Below are 16859 nucleotides of genomic sequence, written 5' to 3'. Positions count from 1 at the left end.
GCATAATGGATGTGAAAAAGATTCTAAGATACTCTTAATACTTGAGTATTAGTTACAGAAATGTTAGAAATAGGTAAATGCTTGAAGATCCATGGCTATTTGTCTTAGCTGAATCCTCCTAAGAAGCTGCATTATTCACGAATTAAATTGATAACATTTAATTACAGTGACTATTTAACAGTGTTCATTTCCTCCCATACCAAGCTGCCTTATTAGTCCAGAACATCTGCCACTGTTACCTCCTGCTGGGCAGAGCACTTGCAGTCTGCAGTCTCTGCCTTGACTTGGCCCAGCAAGGGACGGTGCAAAGATTCAGCTGAAAGAGCTGCTGCCCCCACTCCTTGCTGCTCTGTTTCCTGTTTCTGAGGCCCTCTCTTAAACTATTCCCTGATTTTTCAGGAGTCCCTCCCTGTCCTATTTTGTGACCTTATGGGAAATTGTTGACCTCAGTGGAGAGCCCATACAGTCAGTATGGATTTTGCTTGTCAAGTCTCAAAATCTTCCATTAAGTTAGTGGACGTTTTGCTGTTTCATTCATATTTAGACATGCAAAAGCCATTCCCAAGTGTATTCATTATAGGACTTATTTATTGAATGCTGTGTGATAGCCAAGACCAAACAAGTTCCTGCTTGACCGTTTTAATTTCTTTTGGATCTGACCAGCATCCCTATTCCTGCTCTAGATATTGATGAATGCTCCACTGGCAGAGCTGTCTGCTCTTTCAATCGCAGATGTGTCAACACATTTGGAAGCTACTACTGCAAGTGCCAGCTTGGTTATGAACTGAAATACATCAGTGGCCATTATGACTGTGTAGGTAAGACTTAGCCCATGTAATTTATTTCTCCATTTTTATCTTTTTTTCGTTCCCACATAATGCAACTTTCCCATCATTGTCTGAAGTACATTGGCCTTGTCTAGAGATGCTACCTTAGAAATGTCACTAAGAATGTTTTTTATGACTTTTGGAGCTTTTTTTCTCGGTTTTCTCTGTGGCCTTATTAAAAACTTGATCACTGGTACTTGGAAATTACATTGCCTCCTTGAACCAAGTCATCTTTAAGCTTTTGCAAATGACGTACAAAAGGGTGTTGTATGTTAACAACAATTGATGAACTCCAAGAAAGCGCTAATTTTGGTATAACTGTAGTCAAAGAGCTTGTTCTTTCGACTTTCAACCTTTGATGACTAAACAGTCTCACAATCTTTTTTATTTTCTGTGTGTAGTTAATGAGCAATGTGAATCAAGACAGTTCACAACAGTAGAAATAGTTGTTTGGATGGATAGTATGGAACCTAAAAAAAAAAAAAAAGTATAAAATAGGAGGTCTTAATTACTTTTCAGGTCTTTTTTGCATGTCGGCGTTTCTCACAAACAGAAATAGAGGAAAAGTTGTTATCTTGATCTACCCAGTTAAACAAACATCAAAAGACCTTTATTTCTGTTTCAGACCATTAGCTAATGGTGAAAGAATGGCAAAGGGTAAGGTTCTGCACTGGGCACTGTAGTTCACTAACTGAGAGCCAGCAAGAGTTAGCACAACAATACATCCAAAAGCAAATTCATGTTTTCTGATTATTTTTTTTTTTGCTTGAGATTGGCACTTAAGGGTGGGAGGGAGATCTCAAAGCAGGTTTTGGATACTGGGTATTGGAATTAGAGCTTCGTATTGTAAGTAGCTCCAGTGTTAAAGAGGAAAAAGTGCTTAATTTTTTATACAGTATGTGTGTATGGGGGAAAGATTGAGAATTCTCAGTTGTCAGGATTTTATCACTTTATCTGGAAACCTGGATCTTGCTCTCAGAAATTCTGTTTTTTTGAGTCAGTCTTCCTGCTACTTGTGTCCTACTTGACCTACCTGGAATCTATCAGCTGCTAAAAATGAAACAATCTGGGTAGAATGCTAATGGTTCAAATATTTGTACAGTCACTTGACTCCCTCATGTGGGAGAAGTCAGAAACGTGTTTGTGATGTAGCAAAATAGTGAAAGAGTGGGGAAGACTTGGTGAATTATTTTCGTTGACATTACACATTTCGCGATGCCTTTTGTTAGCAGAATACCGTGCACAACCTACAGTTTGAATCCTGTTCTCATTCAGAAGACAGTAGCACTCTTCTGGGATGCTTTGCATAAGCCTACAGCTGTATGGCTAGAGCTGAAACTAAGCATATTCTCTTAACGTTAATTCTTCTGCCTCCAATGGCCTCTGGACCATCTTAGCACTATTAACTCTAGTGCTTACAGTACAGCTACAAGCAGGTTATCATGAAGCATGATTATCAGCCCAGTTCTAAGGCATTTCTGTCTTTCCCTAGATGAAAATGAATGTGTGACAACTACACACAGGTGTAACCTCCATGCAGAGTGCCTCAACACAGAGGGATCCTTCAAATGCAAATGTAATCAGGGCTACCAAGGAAATGGATTTGACTGTGCTGGTGAGTACCTCAGGAACAGTACTATCTTCCTTTTCTGCAATAATTTTTGGTTACAAGGACTTTTCTAGGAAAGACTAAGCTGAAAAGTACTATAATATCCACCAAAGCAAATCTCCACACATAATCATTTATTTATTATATGTCATTATTATTAGTTCAAATGAACTTTGCCTATGAACTTTGCCTTCCCCATAGTATCACTTGAAGTGTCAAGTGGATTTATTTATTTATTTATTTATTTATTATATAATTATGAAGAAACAGGGAAAATAGCTTTAAACAATTACTATTTTTTTTAATTTTTTACAACTAGCCTTTTGGAGGGCTACTAAATTTCTTCCAGAAGAGATTCAAGGTAACTTAGAAAAAAAATGAGAGAAAGGAGGAAAGCCATGACTCCTCTGCTAAATTATTTCCACTTATAATTTCCCCTTTGTCTATTGAATATTGAAGACTTTCTTTAAAAATATCATTGTTTCTAACTGCACGTGACCCTTCAAGAAGAAAGATGGAAAAGGCTGCCTTATGTGTTTAAATAAATCTCTTTACTTACTTACTCTACTTACCTTTACTAGAGTTAGCAGATTTTCCTCACAGTGTTATTAGAGATGTTTTCCTCAGGAGATATTCAAATTTTTTTAATAAAGGATGTGCGAATAATTTTAAAGCTCTTTTCTATAGAAAATGAAGTCTACACGATATATAAACCTTTTCTTTCCTCTTTTTTTTTTTTTTCCCCAAGTAATCCATGATCAGATATGTATTATTATTATCCATGAATTCTGGTGTCTTATGAGTCTCTCTATTACTCATGTTCCTACTCTCATCATAATGGTAGTTGAAACCTCCAGTATTGCATCAGTGTTGACACTTGCAGCATTTGGAATACACTTTATCTGCATGAGAGTTTATCAATCCTAATCCTTTCTGCCTTTAATTTTAAATACACTCACTGTGTATTGGCATTGGTTTGAAATCAATGGTTCCAACTCCAATGAAAAGTAAAGGGAGCAATAAGCCCAGTGAAGAGGGTTCTATCTGTTATTAGTATCTGAAGTTATTAGCACCTATCACTGTAAAATTGAAGCATGTTAACATATGTTAAACACAAAGCAAGCAGTTGCCTTAGTAGGGCTAAAACTGTATTTGGGAAAATAAGAAAAACACAAAGTTTAACTCCTAAGTTAATTTTCTGTTAAATTTCTACTTTCTACTAAAGTGAAAAATGTTGACTTTTGATGAGGAGAACTAAATACACAAAAACTTGGCTGATAATGAAAGGCTTGATTTGGACCTCAGCAAAGTTGTTTGGAGGGATTGCCATTCTCAAATTCCAGTTATGTGCCAGTTTGCTTGCTAGACTGCATCCCTTGTGATTTACCACTGCAAGTGACTAGGAAAGAAAGACACAATGAGTCTTGAGAGCTGGGTGAACATCAGGACAAATTGATAATACACATCTTAACGTGGTTCTGTTAAAACAAAGTACATCGTCAATAAGTGTTGATCAAATATATCTCTGGGCAAATATATCTTTGCATTATTCTGGTTTTCCTTTTTAATGAGAAGCTGAAATTTTCAAAGGAAAATTTCATTTTGCCCTAGTTATTCTTTCCTCAAGCAGAAACAATGCAAGAGGAATGCTTGCTTAAATGTGAACAAAGGAAATATTTTGCTTATGGAAAGGCTATCACACAGTTTTTAATGTCTGGCCCTAGTTAAAAAAATTGCTGAAGATGGACAGTTTCTTGTTTTCCACTAGCATTTCTACTAAATTGTTCACTCTCTGCACACTTCCTCATGTCCTATTTCTAATTACTGTATTCCATTTGTCATTTAGAAGAGGAAGAAGCTGTGAACTTAGAACATGCTGAACAGAAAATAAATGTAATGCAGGAGAGGATAGAGGAATAAGACACAGCAATGAGAGCCATTGGCAGAAGGTCAAAAAGCAGGGACCAACTACAAAGAAGAATACAATAATAGAAAAAAAATCAGAGGTATATACACGTGAAAAGCAGCAGTGCTAAAAAGAGACTGGATTCTCACGTGGTACTTCCCACACAAATACTGCCTTTCTTTGAGGGAGAAAGCTGACTTTGAATGTTTCAATAGTTGATTTATACTCAAATTGTCAAAAAAAAAAAAAAAAGCAATGTAACAAAGCGGGGCCAGATGAGTTTTATTTGGGCAAATGTTTATTCAAACAGTGACAGAAACAACAATTAGATATAGCAGTATACACTGAAATGCAAAGTTTTCTCCATGTTATAAGACATTTGTGGAAAATCTTTAGCTTCTCTGAAGTCAGAGGAGATTTTGCTATTGGATTTGATAGACTGAGAACACTGTCCTCAGAATGTGGGGGATTGAGGCTGTGGCAGTGACTGCAGCTTCTGCAGCCAATTCCAGCTCCCAGCAGATGTGCCTGGGGTTCTGCTGCAGATAAAAGAAGGGCTTCTCAAATATGCCATCAGTACTGTATATAATTACTCCCATAGGGTGACAATCCCATTTCCACAAGGAACCATCAATTCTTCATAGCAATTTTCTGAAATATATAATGAACTGGTTACCATGACAGCAGCATATAACAAATGAAAAACATTTTAATATATAGCTTAGTTTTCAGACTATGAAATGAGAGGAGCTAAGCACATTGTTTATAATGAAACTTCTATGACAGTATCTCCTCCTGCTACCAAATAACATAAGTGAGATGATGTGAGATTCATCTTTGTACAGAAGTTGGGGGTTTATGCAATTCATATATCAATATGCCAACTTAGCAGAAAGCTGCTGAGACATCAAGCTGCAGTCAGTGCTGCTTGTTTGAATATGACCAGAGGTTGTTCCTTTTATCCATCCAGTGTGAAATGTTGGACACTATTTCTGAACTATCTCTAGCACACATTTCATTTAACAATTTATAGAAGTGTAAGTTTTCCAATGCTCCCTAAAAGGGTCCTAGCCATTTCCACATTTGGCCTCTATCTTGCTGCAATCTGTTGCTTTGCTCAGGTTCATATGTTTCCTGATTTCCTATTGTGAATTGAAAAACCACATTTCCCTCACCATATGCTTCAATGTGTATTCCAGCTTTTATTTAAGATTAGGGTCCCAGAAGGTTCCATAAGCAATTAAGATTCCTGGGGAAACGCGAACCTGTCTTTAGTTCACTTTACTTACAGGAAGCTACAGAATAACAGGAAAATGCAGAACTATCTTAAAGCCTCCATCCTTCAGGCATTGCTCTTAAAATGTTGACAGTGGCACTCTTTTTAATGCCCTGCTGCAGACAGAGGTTTCTGTTCTTCATTATGCTTTGCTTTGCTGGATATCTAAATGGCAATACAAAACCACGACAACTCTCTTTGTCCCTTTTATGTTACTCAAATTCCAGTTTTGCTCACAGGGTAAACCTATACAAGATTTTGTTTTCCTGTTAACTTGCCTGTATTGAAAAAAGTTTGGGTTGGCATCATACAATTTCAAAGCTTAAAAAGCCATTCTAGTCATATCACTTGTCAGGTCCTTATGATTCAATTCAGTATAGACTCAAATGCTGCTGCCATCCCTTGATGTGTAGTACTTAAGATGATGGTGCTTAGAAGACCATAACAGTCTAGAATCTCTGTATTAAATTAGGTGTTAAAACTTTAAGAATGTCTTAGGTTTCTCTGAAAGAGATATCCTTCACCATGAGCTCTAGAACTTTTTAGAGTGAATTCTGAAACTGTTGATTTAATCTGTAATCACATCCACAGACCCCTAAATGCTGTGAATGGTTGTCTGTATTGCTCATCCCCTCTCCCACTTTTACATACAGAAGCTACAGCTACAAAAGAACTTGAAAGGCAGTCTCAAGGCTTACCACTTAATAGATTTTCAAATCTGTTGCTAGGTGCAAGGTGAAAGCAGTGCAGTGTCTGTGTGGGCAGAGTAAGCCATCTCCTGTTGCAGCCCTCCTGCACTCAGAGCCCTGTTCAACATCAGTTGCAGTCACAAGGTGTGTGTGAGGAAAACAGATTACTGCCTGACCCTCTCCTGTACCATCCCCAGAGCATTTCCCTTCACACGATACAGCAGAGGCAGGAGGTTGGCATCTGTTCTCCATATTTTTTCCAGCTCAGCTTTCACTACTTAGTCATTAGACATACCACATATCTGTGGTCTCGTAGTCCTCCGCAGCAATAGATGTTAGAAGATTTATTTCTAGCCCTCAGCCACCATTTGCCTTTGTTTTTCCACCTCTTACTGTAATTCCTTCTGATTCAAAGAAATGAAATACCTTTGGAAACTGAGATATTTTTCATACAGTCTGTATTTATAGACTGTATAGGAGTAGGAGGTCTTGGTCTGCATGCTTCCCATCAGAAGATGCATAAAGAGGAGCTGGGATGAAATGCATTACATTTCTTTTCAATTTCTAAATTCTCTGTGCAGTCACAGAGATGCATAAATGTGCAAATGTCTGAGAAATACCTGTCTATTTATGTAAATATAGTGGCACAAAGGATCTTGAGATACTTGTGCCTCAGCTGTGTTATCTCAGCAACCTGCAAGTGCTGTGGTTTCTGCAGGACAGACAGAGTTTTATGTGTCCAATCCTTAGACTGTTCTGTTCTTACTGCAATTTATGGGTAGACATAAAAAGCCTTAAATCCACGCCTCAGGCTGTTCTTTAGCTGAATACAGATTATGATACCCACAATATATCCTGAACTATGCTTGGTGTCTGGTCCCTCATTGTCCAGGATATAAAATATGAACATGAAGATTTTCTTATTTCCAGCAAACTGGAGTCTGCAAGCATGTGGGGATTATACGCTTTTGTCCCTATATTTTGTCACACCTGTCAGTTGATTTTCTACACTGCTTAGTTTTGCACGTACAAGAAGATTGGTTTTCTGACATCACAGAGATTATTATGTTAAGCTGTAAGAATTTTTCATTTCACTGGGAAGACTTCAAAGTAGGAACTAAAAGCAGGTGTTCAGGTTGCCAAGCAGTTGGGCTGGCGTGAAAACTTCCATAGCATGTTTATCAACAGCCTGCAGCTTCTTGTTACTGATTGTCAAGAGGAAATTTGTTTGGAATGAGTTCTTCCTGATAACTTTCACTGCTGCATTCTGAGGTTAGACTCAGAAAACCACAGCAGTTAAATCACATATAACCTTGAGAATATCATCCTCCAGAGTAAAGGCTCGCTTTGTGGAGTATCATTAACTTGCAAGTATCTGGCAAGCAAGGCTATGAGTTTTATTCAAAGGACAAGAAAAACAAAATTTTCAGTTTTTGTTTATTTCATGTTTTATTGTCAATTATTTGTTTTATGCCTCCAATTGCAATTTCAGAGAATCTCAGAAACTCTGAACAATCCAGTGAATTAACCAAGAGTCAAATTGTACTGGGATACGAAGTAGAAAATGTAGCTGCATTTCCTTTAAATAAAATCTGACCAATTAACTTTTATCAGGATTATATTATCCAGGAATTAATATAAATTCTGGGATTTTTCATCTTTTCCTACTAGGCTGTAGCTTTGTTTCATTAAGTGGTGTTTTCTCTTCTGTTTGTCTTTGCTTATTTGAAAAGAAACATACGGAAAAAAGTATTGGTGAATCATAGAATATCCCAAACTGGAAGAAACCCACAGTGATCATTGAGTTCAACTCCTGGCTCCACACAGGACCACCCAAAAGGAGCCCTTTGCACTGCTTCTGGGTTTCATCACTGCTGGAAAATCAGTTCTGGCTCCCTGCATCGATGGAATTGTATCTTCAAATGGGATTCTGTAAAAATAGTCCCTCATTCAAGCATCCCAACATAGTTTGATGATCGTAGAGAGAATAATTGGATTTGAAAAGAAACAAAATGTTTTTGTCTTGAGACGCAGTTTATAGAGAAGAAAAGCATAATATGAAAATCATGGCTGCTAATTAAATTGAAAAATACCCTCTTATCACTAAGTGTTTTGAAGTTTTCTGTCTGGGTGTAGAGGATATTTGACTTCATTATGCTGTATTATGGAACAAAAATGGAGAAAACCCACACATTCTGATTTATGTCTTTTATTTTACAGATTTGAACAATCTTTGTTGACTTTTACTCCACTCTAAGTTTTACAGTTCTCACCTATGTGTTTCTGGACAGGATCAGAAGTTGCAAATACTACAGGGCTGGATATTCTTTTAGTATTTGTCAGTCAAGAGGAATCGTAAAATAGTAAAAATGTTATGAAATTGTGTATCTATGTTCTAGCCCAACTTGCAGTTTCAAGATAATAATTTGGAATTCTTGGATGCCTCTCTGAAGTTTTAGTGCTTTATCCTTTAGAACTAAATGAAATATGATGTATCATCTTGATATATCTCCCCTCAAAATATGCTTTATTTCAGTGCTTTTCAGCCTGTAGTGAAAGGGCTGAGGACTTCACAGAAGATATCTAAAAAAAATTCTCACTGCTAGTAGGCTGACATTTGTTTTAGGGAATCATGTCTGTGGACAATTTTTAGTAGTCCACCAAATGAGGAGTTATTTTTTTCCTCCAAGCTCTTGTATATAAATATAGACTATAAGGAGCTGTGTAGCCTGTGTTACACAAGAGGCCAAGTGATGTTGTAAGAGAGGGAACTTTTGTGTTTTCATTGTAACTCATCGTAAATTCTTTACTATGAGAGCGGTGAGGTGCTAGTGCAGCTGCCCAGGGAAGCTGCTGTGCCCCATCCCTGGTGGTGCTTAAGGCCAGGTTGGATGGGGCTATGAGCAACCCAGCCTAATGGATCATGGGAGCTGGAACTAAATGGTCTTTAAAGCTCTTTATCAACCCACACCGTTCGGTGCTTCTACGATTTTGAATCAGAGAGCTGTCTGTACAACAGAGGTAAATGCATACATAGTATAGTACAGAGGTGAACTTAAATGTCATGGTAGAGAATTTAGCTGTATGAGTGTCTGGGTATTATCAAGGACAATGTGATGCCATTTATAAACGTGTTTGCTGAATGGTTCATTAGGTGAATATTTACTACTTTCTTCTGGTTTCTAGCTATTCCTGAAAAATCAGTGAAGGAAATTCCAAGAATCCCTGGAAGAGCTAAGGACACAATAAAGAAACTTCTTGCACATAAAAACAGCGTGGCAAAGCATAAAGCAATCAAGAATGTGATCCCAGAAGCAGCCATGACGCCAGCTTCTAAAACCCACTTGCAGTCACTGGACTATGAAGGCGGTTTTGATCTTGGTGGGAGTTACATTGTGGGAGAAAAAAGAACTGAAGTCACCATAGAAGAGGAAGTCGATGAGACAGATGAGGAGGAGAAGGAAGATTATGAGAATCAGATTGACTATGAGCAAAGCCTTAGAGGAGATGTCTTCTGTAAGTTTCTCGATTTTTATGCTAGTTTTAATTTAAGTATATATATGAACAAAATAGTTACCAGACATTGTAGCTGCTCTATCCTAATTTACTTGCAGAAACTGAAAATCAAGCTAATAAACCTACTGTGGGATTAGAGCTAGTGATTCTCCCTTTTAGAGGAAACTATCTGCAGTCAATGTTGACAGAAAAGAGTGTGTTATCCTGGGAGGCACTCTTCCAGCTGTTGGAATCATAGAATCACAAGGTTGGAAAGGACCTACACCAGCTTACATATAGCTTTTTCCCATTTTCTTCGCAGAAGCTCCAACAAAACAGGATATTTTGCTGTTTCATTATGGTTAAGACAAGAACTATCTTTGATTTGTAATAGACATATTCATCACTCAAATAGTGTGTATTATTCATACTAAAAGCATACACTTTTGTGCCTTTGTGTTTCAAAATATAAAGCGTACAATAGATGCCATTGTTTTTTTGTGTCATTCCACCAGAAAGATAATGTGAATCACAGAGGATTTTTATCTCTTTTGTTTAGATGTGAGAGTTTATCTGGATGGACTCTCTCACTCTTAAAACATTTGATGGTATTTGAGCATGCATCTCAAGTATCTCACTTAATATCTGACACTAGTCATTTATCAGGAAGATTGACTAATTTTCTCAGTTGGATTTCATATGTTTCCTTTTAATTGCTATCTTGTATAATATTCTCTTTATGATAGAAGGAGAATACTTTATTTCCACAAAGCCGGCCAAAATTTGGTGCAGGAATACAGGTGAAATATGAATCCTTGGAGATACTCATAATTTGATAGATGGGCCTCAGATAATCTCCTGATCAGCAGGTCAGCCTATATAATTCTATGATTTTTTCTGTTCTTTCAACATAGCATTTCAATGTAGTACCAAAAATAGTGCTATCCAGTGTGATTAGACCTGCATCCTAATCGCCAGGCTGTACTCAACTCCATGTTTTGTGAAAGGTTTCTGGCTGATGGTGCCACGACTCCAAATCTGATGATCCTATACCCAGGGCTCCACTCTTCCTCTGGCCAGCCACACCAGATACGCCCTACCTCTTTACCCAGCCTTCCACTCTTGATAAGCTTATGCAGCTTTCTGTCCAGCTTCTAAGGATCTCTTCATAAATAATTTCCCTGAAAAAGATAGCAGGGGCAGAAGATGAAGTCAAGTTGGGGCTGATGTTTTCACTGGATGGCAAGCTACCCTTGAACCAGTCTCATCCATACTGGTACTGCCAAATACATGTGAGAGTCTCAGACAAAAGAATTAGATGATTTACCTCCATTGTCTCACAAGAAGCAATAAAGCCCAGGTCTTAACTAAATTAACTAAATATGAATAAGTAACATTGTTATAAGTTACTGATACTTTTATTCAGAACTTGGTGCCATAAAGGACTGTAGGTTATTTCATTTCCTGAGGCAATGCAGTCTGATGAAAATATCATAAAGTCAGCCCTCGGATCTCTTTCTGCCTTTCTGTGATAGATGGATTGGTAGGCAGAGGAAAGTAACTCAGATGTAACATGCTTGGAAAGTCCAGGAAATATTGCCAGATATTGAAAACCTGAGTATGGTTGGATATTTTTTTCTAAGTATTTTTGGAATACTCACTGCTACACTGTGTGGAATGGATTCAATTCCAAGTTGTCAATGTCACTAAAGGCACATCAGGAAAATCCTTTGTCCACAGCAAAATCAAAATCAAAATAATGCACAAGAGAATTCTGTCATGGTGTTTGGTGGGGTTCCTTCTTGAGGTTTTTTTCAACCAAGCCAGGATATTTGAAACAGTTTTTTCTATGAAATAGTCATTACAATTGACAGTGGTGGCTTTACTGTTATTGCTTGAAAATACTGACCATTGTGATTTATCTGATTTTGTTCCTCTATTCTTTTGTTCTAGTCATATTTGGCTGGAATTTGACATTAGAGATATAAGGGATTTGTTTGCTGAACATGCCGGTGAGATGTTATTCTACCAGGGAGCTCTGGAAGGAGATCGATGTGCTTCTTTGTACGGGGACACTTCTGTGTCCTAGAAGTAGTTTCATTAAGTATATGAACTTTGTTTTACTTATGACTTTCTGTTTTGATCCCAACCATGCGCATGACTTAACGTGTTGTTCCATTTACATTTTTCTTTCAAGTTGGGCTGTGCTTATTAACTGTTTCCTTCCCTTTTAAATTTTCTTGAGCCTCTTGATCCTCATTACTGTACTAACGTGTGGATTCATCCACTTAACTGGTTCAACATTTGGCTTTAAAACGACTTTCATTGTTAATGTTATTGAATGATCTCTGGAGTATGAGAGTATCTCAAATTTACAGCTGGTAATTTTACACATCCTTTTTTCTTCCTCCTCTGCTGATGTCTATTCGGCAACAATTCCCTTACTACCACATTAAGTTCCTCCGTGTAATCCCCAGAAGTACTCATTCTGCATCTGCCTTTGTGTTATTAGTATCTGTATTGTTTGTCTTCCAGGAAAAGGAGTCAATTAGGAATAATTGATAGGTCACATTTTTCAGAGATCCTAATTATTATTTTTAAATGTACGCACTATTCTATCACAGGACCTTTACTACATCTGAAACATATGGGCAGCTGCAGAAAACTGCTGAAGGGAAAAAAGAATTAATATGTGAAGATCTAAATTGTTAAAAGAGGCCACGTAAAATAGGTTGTTTATGAAAACTACTCATCACAGTTTGTTTTTTTTTTAAATGCAGTAGTTAAAGATAGCAAAAATAAAGCCCTAACATTGAAGAAATGTCAAAATTATTGTTAGTTGTGAAAACTTACTTTTTCTTCTTCTTATACTTTGTGATACATTCTTTAATGGATTTTAATGGGTGTTTTCCATGAGGTCTTTGTCTTGTTCAGTGTGAAGGAAGTATCTGTTGCAGTGCAAGGGGTGGTTCAATATACATAGCTGTGTGTTATTGATCAGAGCAGTTGCAGATGCGCAGAAAAAGAGGCAGGAACTGCAGGGAAGGGGGGAAAAAATTGTCATTTCAGGTTCTGAGTTGTGTTTGTTCCTTTCCTTATTTTCTGTGTGATATGGGATCCTAAGGTCTGATTTCCAGAAATGATAAACACCCTCAACTACAGCTATTGACTCAGTAGGAACTGCTTTTATACAGTGATATGAAATGCAATGGGCATTGAAATGTCAAGACCCAGGTATCATTCTGGATATGCACACCATGATGTGTGAACAAAACAACTACTGGAGTCACTAAAAGTCACATGAAAATTAGTACATTAATATTTGTAAAGCCCAAACATGTAATCTAGCCAGCTGTGTTAACTACCAAGCTCCTTCTTTTGACAGCACCAACAGTGGTAAGGTTTTGGCTTCAGCAGTGATATAAGTGGGCTGCTTTCCTTATGCATTCTTGACTCTTAATTCTGAACAAGAGAACTCTCCGTTAATCAAGATGTTTGCTTTTAATATCATTCTTTTCTGATAATTAGACCATTGTGTGAGCAAATAATGCTCAGGCTGCAGCTCAGTCCAAAGCTATAGATAAAAGGGCTCCAAAGATGTCGGGCATCTGGCAGATGTAACTCTTTCAGAGGAGGATGGGTAGCAGAAATGTAGCATGTTCCTTTCAGTCTGACAGTGATCTACGGTGTGTACAGGAAACCACTCTACATTTTACTATCTCTTATATGCTGATAGATTTCTTTTACAGTGCTCACTCTAGTTTTTGGAGTGGAAGTGGTTTTAGAGTTGTTTTTTAGAGTTTTTGTTTGTTTGTTCACAGTTTTCATTGAGCTCTGCTCATCAGAGAGCAGTGTCAGATTGACAGCAAAAACCTTTTTTCTGAGAGATCCTACATGCTGCAGTTTTAGACACTTTGGGATTGTATGTGTGAGAATTACTGACAGTGAGTTGCTTCTCCCAGATCTAATGCTATTTCTGTACGTAGAATAATTAGACTACTTAGGCAAAAACAAGCATAGGCATTTCCAGGGATTGGAAAATCTGAACAGTCATAACAAGAAACAAAAATACACCACAGTCCCCACAGTTAACTCCTTAAGATGTGTGGGTTCCAGTATTCTGCTATTTATCTGTTCCTCCAATACTGTTGTCTCAGGAAGAGCTCATTCTGATGCTGCTGGTGATTTATAAGAAATACAGACCCACTAACAGAAATGCAAAAAGAAATTAAAGCTTTAAGGATAGCACTTGATTACTGCAGACAACTAGAAAATAACGTTCAAGCTATAAACCAAACAGTATTTTTTCAGACAAAATGCTATTTCCAGGAGTTTAAAATGCAGTTTATGTAATTTTAAATGCAGTAGCTGGCAAAGCAGAAAGGTGAAATCAAGTGCACATAAAGGAAAATCTATCAGGGTTTTTAGTAAGGTTCTTTACCACACGATTCACTTACCAATGGTGTTCTTCTGAGGCATGCCCGTAAAATGGTACTCCACAGATCTATTCTACTCATTGGGTTTGTGGGTTTTTTTTTTTTTTTTTTTAACTTTGAGTCTTTTAGTATTGTATCTTTTTCAGATGTGCTCCTGCAGACTTCCTGTTGTGTTTGTGATCTCTTTATCCCTTATTTAACTTGTAGACTGACTTGAGAATCTATATAAATGATACTTTGCAGGTAGACCTGTGCGCACTCCAAGCAATCTGAGTGCAAGCCAGCTCCAAACAAGAAGCCGTGTAGTCCAAGTTGGTGAACTGGTGAATTGGTTGTGTTTGGTTACATAGGTACCTCGGAAGACTAGGGTATTAGTTCTCTTTGTCACTAATTTCTGCCTATAAGGTAAGCACATCTTACCTCATAAGACTACACTGATGGCACCAGCCCTTAAGAATGTGTAGTACTCTGAAGCAAAGAATTTTATATATAACTGCAGATAATATAACAGCTAGTGCTGCAGATATGTAGGTTTGTAGATGCCAGTACTGCAGAAATAAGGGGTGAACTCTGATGTACCAGAAGTGGGCCTTATGTGAGCTTTTGTTGGAGACTGTATTCTCAGGGATCAAGATATTAGGACTTTTGAGGAAGGCCTGTATTTCTGCAAGCACCACTGGGTAGCAGAAGAGATGAAAAGAACAAGCCTGACTCCTGCCTAATACTTAGGAGGGGACAGACTCTGGATTCTGGTTATGTCCAGTGATGGAGTGATGGCTCTGTCAAACGTAGGCACCTTCCAAGAAATAAGGGCTCTTGGAAGCCTTTCTGTAAGCTGAAGCATAGAGTTTCTCATGATTCACTAGTGATATCTTCCAGTAAGTGGAGAATCTGGCTGTAATGTCTGACACTGAAAGCAAAAAATAGATTTGGATACAAAATTTGACCTTTTTATGTATATGATGGTTATTCACTGGAAGCATTTGCAGCATAGTTTCACCTGCATGTGTATCCCTCAAGTATAATTCAGTAACTCTGTAAATAAATCTTCCTGGCAGCTGCTATCTTCTATTAAATTTCTCCACACTTTCCAGAACTTTTGACATTTTAATAGCTTTCTTCATTTTGGCAAGGGTGTTCGTAGCCTGAGCCTCTTTCACAAAATACGAGGCCAAGTTTATGGCATGATATTAAATGTAATGACTAAACCCTATGTGCCTGTTCCTAAAAGTATACATGTAGACATAGATTAATTTGGAGAAAGATATATTAGTCTTTGCCTTAAGTAAGAATATTATCTAGGTGATGTAAGCAGTGTTCTGGGTGAGGAGGAAAAAACTGCAAGGGCAACAAGAGGGAACAAGCTCCTGGCAGTTCATCAGAAAGCTTGTAAGATTGCAGGAGTCTCCTTTCTTGGCTCAGCTGGTCCCTTTGGAGCAGCCTCCAGGGTCTCTTCATTGCTGTGTGTTTTGTCTGGTGTACATAAAGAACAATTTTTTGACAGTTTTGAAGGAGAAGAAAAGTTAAGAAATGGCATATTCTTTATGGTACGAGGAGACTGGTTTGCAGTGGCTTGTAAACATGTTCTTAATATTGATCATGTACTTACAAATTCAAGCATGTTGGAGTATTTTGATGAGAATCTGTAGGTAAGTGGAACTCGTGGAACAAACTGGATTCTGAACTCAGAAAAAAAACAAGAAGCATACATATGAAGTTCATGACTTTTAAAATACTTGGCATCTGCAACTTCCTAAGGCATGACTAATGTGGCACTGAGTAGGGAAATGTAATTTTGATTTCCATAGCTCCTATCACCTGGCGCTGCTGAGGAAACCTGAGCTTTTCTTGGTGCTGCTGTCCACGTGGTGTGTCTGAAAAGTGAACTTCCTTATGCTGGGCTTTTGTAAGCACTTTTTGTAAGCAGTAATCCAAAGGATCCTCCCTCTCTCCTCTAAAATGGGGCATTTTAGCTCTTCCTTTTTCATAGGTATATATGTATATATTGAAGGTATCTGCATATGCATTTGCAAAGGATAGAGCCCTCTGCCAGTGAAAGCATCTCTGGCCATCACCTTGTTTGTGATTAGTTAATTACATAGACACCACACAAAGAATTTGAGACCATTGGTTTTTCTAGTGTGCACTTCACTAGTTGTCACTTAGAGTAATACAGAAGAAGCTTAACCACAGAACTTCAAAAGTACTTAGACTTAGACTTCAAAAGTACTAAGACTGTCCGCCGGCTGACAGTCCATGGAAAATAAGAGTTTGTCAGACCTAAGACATTTTGCCTTTCTCTCTCAGGCTGTTGCTAAAAAATAGCACTTTTTGCATAAGCCAATACTTCTTTAGGCCAATACTGTAGAGAATGCACCTGACATTTATTGCTGACTCACTGACTCTTCCGGTTAGGCACAGGACAAGTCAACTATTTTTTACAAAAGAGCTTTCTGCAGAGTTTCTGCCAAGCCTGATGATTGAATTGTCAGGCTGTGCTTGCCAGCTGTGGCAAGGAGGGTGAGGAAGAGCAGAGCGATTGCCATGCCTTTCCTTCCCAACAGGAAGATGAGCTGATGAAGTCTGCGTGTGCCTACATGAGCTGATGAGGCCTGCATATG

General features: G+C 37.9%; 1 protein-coding gene across 1 annotated transcript in view; it reads left to right on the top strand.

Annotated features, from left to right (window-relative positions):
• EGFL6 (EGF like domain multiple 6) overlaps positions 1 to 16859 on the top strand; it is a 42352-nt gene that overhangs the window by 17685 nt on the left and 7808 nt on the right. Inside the window, exons 6-8 of the mRNA XM_052664677.1 lie at positions 684 to 818; positions 2320 to 2442; positions 9494 to 9823. Of these exons, the coding sequence (XP_052520637.1) occupies positions 684 to 818; positions 2320 to 2442; positions 9494 to 9823 (588 nt within the window). The remainder of the gene's footprint in view (positions 1 to 683; positions 819 to 2319; positions 2443 to 9493; positions 9824 to 16859) is intronic.

This window comes from Tympanuchus pallidicinctus, unplaced genomic scaffold (genome assembly GCF_026119805.1).
Source record: "Tympanuchus pallidicinctus isolate F22 unplaced genomic scaffold, pur_lepc_1.0 scaffold6, whole genome shotgun sequence".
NCBI classification, from domain to species: Eukaryota; Metazoa; Chordata; class Aves; order Galliformes; family Phasianidae; genus Tympanuchus; species Tympanuchus pallidicinctus.
Note: the sequence above shows the minus strand (reverse complement) of the source record. Positions and strands in the feature narration are given on the sequence as shown.